Source organism: Tupaia chinensis, unplaced genomic scaffold, assembly GCF_000334495.1.
Source record: "Tupaia chinensis unplaced genomic scaffold, TupChi_1.0 Scaffold000067_1, whole genome shotgun sequence".
Taxonomy (NCBI): Eukaryota; Metazoa; Chordata; class Mammalia; order Scandentia; family Tupaiidae; genus Tupaia; species Tupaia belangeri.
Genome location: NW_006159526.1, coordinates 2,907,494 through 2,911,014, shown reverse-complemented (window position 1 = coordinate 2,911,014; position 3,521 = coordinate 2,907,494). Strand labels below are relative to the sequence as shown.

At 52.7% G+C, this 3,521-nt stretch overlaps 1 protein-coding gene across 1 annotated transcript in view; it reads right to left on the bottom strand.

Moving 5' to 3' along the window:
* CLASRP (CLK4 associating serine/arginine rich protein) overlaps positions 1–3,521 on the bottom strand; it is a gene marked incomplete at its 3' end in the record, with an annotated part of 22,819 nt that continues 19,298 nt past the window's right edge. The window contains 4 exon segments of the mRNA XM_027766908.1: positions 1–118; positions 1,231–1,272; positions 2,523–2,596; positions 2,685–2,763. Coding sequence (XP_027622709.1) covers positions 1–118; positions 1,231–1,272; positions 2,523–2,596; positions 2,685–2,763 — 313 coding nt within the window.

The window sequence follows — 3,521 nt, the reverse complement described above, 5'->3', positions numbered from 1 at the left end:
TGCAGCTGCCTCCTCATCGCTGCCCCCAAAACTGGTGATGAATGTGATCTTCTCCTCACGGCCCGGGGTTGGGGAACGGGAGCGGGAACGGGACTCGGAGCTGGATTCCGAGGGTGACCTGCAGGGCAGGGAGAGGGGAAAGCTCAGGCACCCGGGCTCCTTGGGTCTGACCAGCGAGCAAGACATACTGCAGAGTGACAGAAGTGATGACCACAGGGCAGAGAGCAACGCCAGAAAGCCAGCACGGATGAACTGAGCTGAGGGGGCAGAACGAAACCAGCTCTGATGACCACCATGAACCCACTTATTAAACATGCAGAGCAGACCTATGTACTCAAAGTGGGAAGTTTTCTTCAGTATACAGATATTGGGTTGTCGAATAAGTCATGACGTATTTTTTTCTATGAGAAAATGCATCATGACTTTCCCAACAACCCAACAGATGGACAAGCCAAAAAAACAAGTTCTGCCATTTTAACGTGGTACCATTGCATTTTTATTAAAAGCATCCCTGACAATCCTGAGTATTTAATACTTATCTATTGGGTTGTCAGAAAAGTCATGACATATCTTTCTATGCAAAAATGTATCATCACTTTTCCAAAGACCCAATATGCTGCTTTTACTTCACGAAAAGCAACATATCCCTTATATCTCCTACCCTGCCAACAGCCACAGGACGCAATTCCGTTCTCACCCCATTCTGCAGAGGGAGCCAGGCTTCAGAGAACTACGGAGCCCCCATTCTGAAGAGGGAGCCAGGCTTCAGAGAACTACGGAGCCTGGATGAGGGGAACTGGAGGCAGCCGGGTCTGTGCCCCCTTGAAGCCCCACCTAAGCCACTCCCTCCCAGCCGTAGCCTCGAGGAGACAAGCACGCACATCTTGTCAAACAGCTAGCCATCCTGCACCGGTTACTCTCCACTGGCTATTTCTGTGAGTTTTGATTAACAAGATTTTTTATCTCTACGTCACATCCTTCTCCAACGTTTGAATGTTTTTACCACAAGACTGCATTACAGTTAAATCAGAAAAACAAACTAAAGAAGTTTTAAATTTTAGAAAAGCAAACTTGGGAAAGTAGGTTAACGATCTGGAAGACACGAGAATGCTTTAGACCCACCCCACCCCCCAAACATATCACATATGATCTTGGGGCAACCTAGCAGAGTGGGCCTCCTACCCATCCCCCACCACCAGGGACTTCCTCTCCGCAGAACCGGGGACTTACCGTTTATAGGGATCGTAGGTGGGGCTGTCTCGGCGGGCATAGCTATAGAGATAAGACGGGGTGGAACAGGTCGGGGGTTGGGATCTGAGTAGGCACGAAACTGGGCCAAGTCCCCCAACTGAGGGCCCAAGGTCATGCATTCAGCACAGTGGGGAAGGGAATGCCGGCCATGGGCCTTGCCTTGATCCTCCCACCTGCTCTCACCTCAGCGCTATCTAAAGCATGGACCTTGGTCCCACTCGACAATGTCCTGGATCCCTCCTGACTCTGGTCCTGCTTGGCCTCCTCACCTTAGAGGCACCCTTCCTCCCCCTCCACATCCCCAGCCCTAACTGCATCCTGTCTTGAGTGGTGACAGTAACTACTGTAGGTAACAGGCCTCTGCTGCTTACTTATGTGCCCAACTAAGTGCTTTATGCTGATTCATTCGGCGGTCCCTCATGACAACTCTCCACGTGCATACCATGATCATTCACACTTCACAGTTGAGGAAACTCAGACCCAGAGACGGAGCTGCTTGCTCAGGGTTACACAGCTGATAAATGAAGAAATTAGGGCTGACCTAAACCCACCCCGTAGCCCTGAGCCCGTGTTTCTGTGTGCTACGCTGATGTGAGCTCCGTGCTGATGACGCCAGTGAGCATCAGGGCTGCTCCTTACTGGATGCTTATCACCAAAGCCTGAACCTCGGCACGCTGGCTAAGGCTCAAAGCATCCCTCAGTCGCTCTCCTTTACAGCTGTTGTCAAACGAGGCTTGGGTTTACACAGCCCACTGAGCCTGAAGGCTCTCTCTGGAGCCTCGGACCCAAGCTGGACTTTATCCCAGTGTCATACCGCTTCCCAAACTTCCCAAGACCCCCACGTGGGGATTTCCCCAGCCCTCTCTCCTGACTGGTGACTGCCCCATTTTCCAAAGGAGGAAACTAAAGCACAGAAAGGGGATGTCACTGACCACTCTGACAAAAGAAGTGGCCAAGCAACAAAACTGGGTCAGAGTCCAGGCCCAGGCCTAGCCTCCAACTCTGCCCTTAGTTTTTCCCACTGACTCCTAGGGAGTCCACCAGGGCAAGAAGAGCAGTCGGCAGGGAACAGTGTCCAGATCCCTTTAGGCCACGCATCCCTCTAAGCGGTGACTCGGGCCATTTAATGCCCCACCTGGAAGACTTTGCTCTAGTCACACATCTGCCCCAGGAGCATGCCTGGGCTCTGAACCCTGCCCACCCTCCACCCCCACCCCCAGCCTCTAACCAACACTGGCAGAGTAGGGGGCAGGAGCTCAGGGAGGTCCTACCTGGGAGGGCTGATCTTGCGGCCTCTCAGTCGTTTCTCCCGGAACTCCCTCCGCTGGCGCCGGGAGCGTCGGCCCTGGGGTAGGGTGGGTGCCAGGATGGTGAGGGCTGTTCCCTCCCTGAGGCTCAGCCCTGACTCCAGTCCATCCCTGCCCAGCTCTCACCGAGTACATGGCCTTCTCCTCCTCAAGGGCCTTGGCATGTTTGATGGCCTCAGCCTCCTCCTTGTCTTTCCGAAGCATTCTGCAGTGGGAGTGAGAACCACAGTGGAGGAGGGTGCAGGCCATAGGAGAAGATGGCACTGACAGAGGGAGGGAACTCTAGTGACCAAAAGGTGAGGGACCTCGGGCCATCCTGTGGTGACCTTCGTCCATCCACCAAGGCTGGCCAAGCACCTCCTGTGTGCCAGATGCAATTATCTGTGGTATGAAAACTCAGCACAGATGAATGCGAACAGAAATCCCCACCTGCATGGGCTTACACCCTGAGGGAGCAGACAATGACCAAGGTCATAAACACAGGTTCCCTTAGATGAAGCCAACTTTGGTGGTAAAAACAAATTATGGGAGGAGGAAAAAGAGTGCCTGGAGACAGCAGCGGGTGCACTCCTCAACAGGGAGGGAGATCAGAGAAGTCATACAGAGGAAGAGCTATGTGAGGAGAACCCTGGGGGAGCAGACCATGCAGACACAGGTACAGTGAATAGCAGACAGAGTGCCCCGGAGGGCAGGCCAGGCCTCAGGCTTTTGAGGCATAAAAAGAGCATAGAGGGGACCAGCAAGTGGCGTGGTGGGTATGGTGCTGGACATTCCAACATGGCTGACCATGGTTCAAATCCTGGACCTGGTGGCTTTCTTTCTTTCTCTCTCTCTGTTTATCTCTGGTCAAATTAAAATAAAAGAATGAACAAACAATTGTTAAAAAAAAAAAAAAAAGAAGAAGAAGAGCATATAGACAGGACCAGCAGATGACATAAAGGCTACGTTGCTGGGCTCCCACGG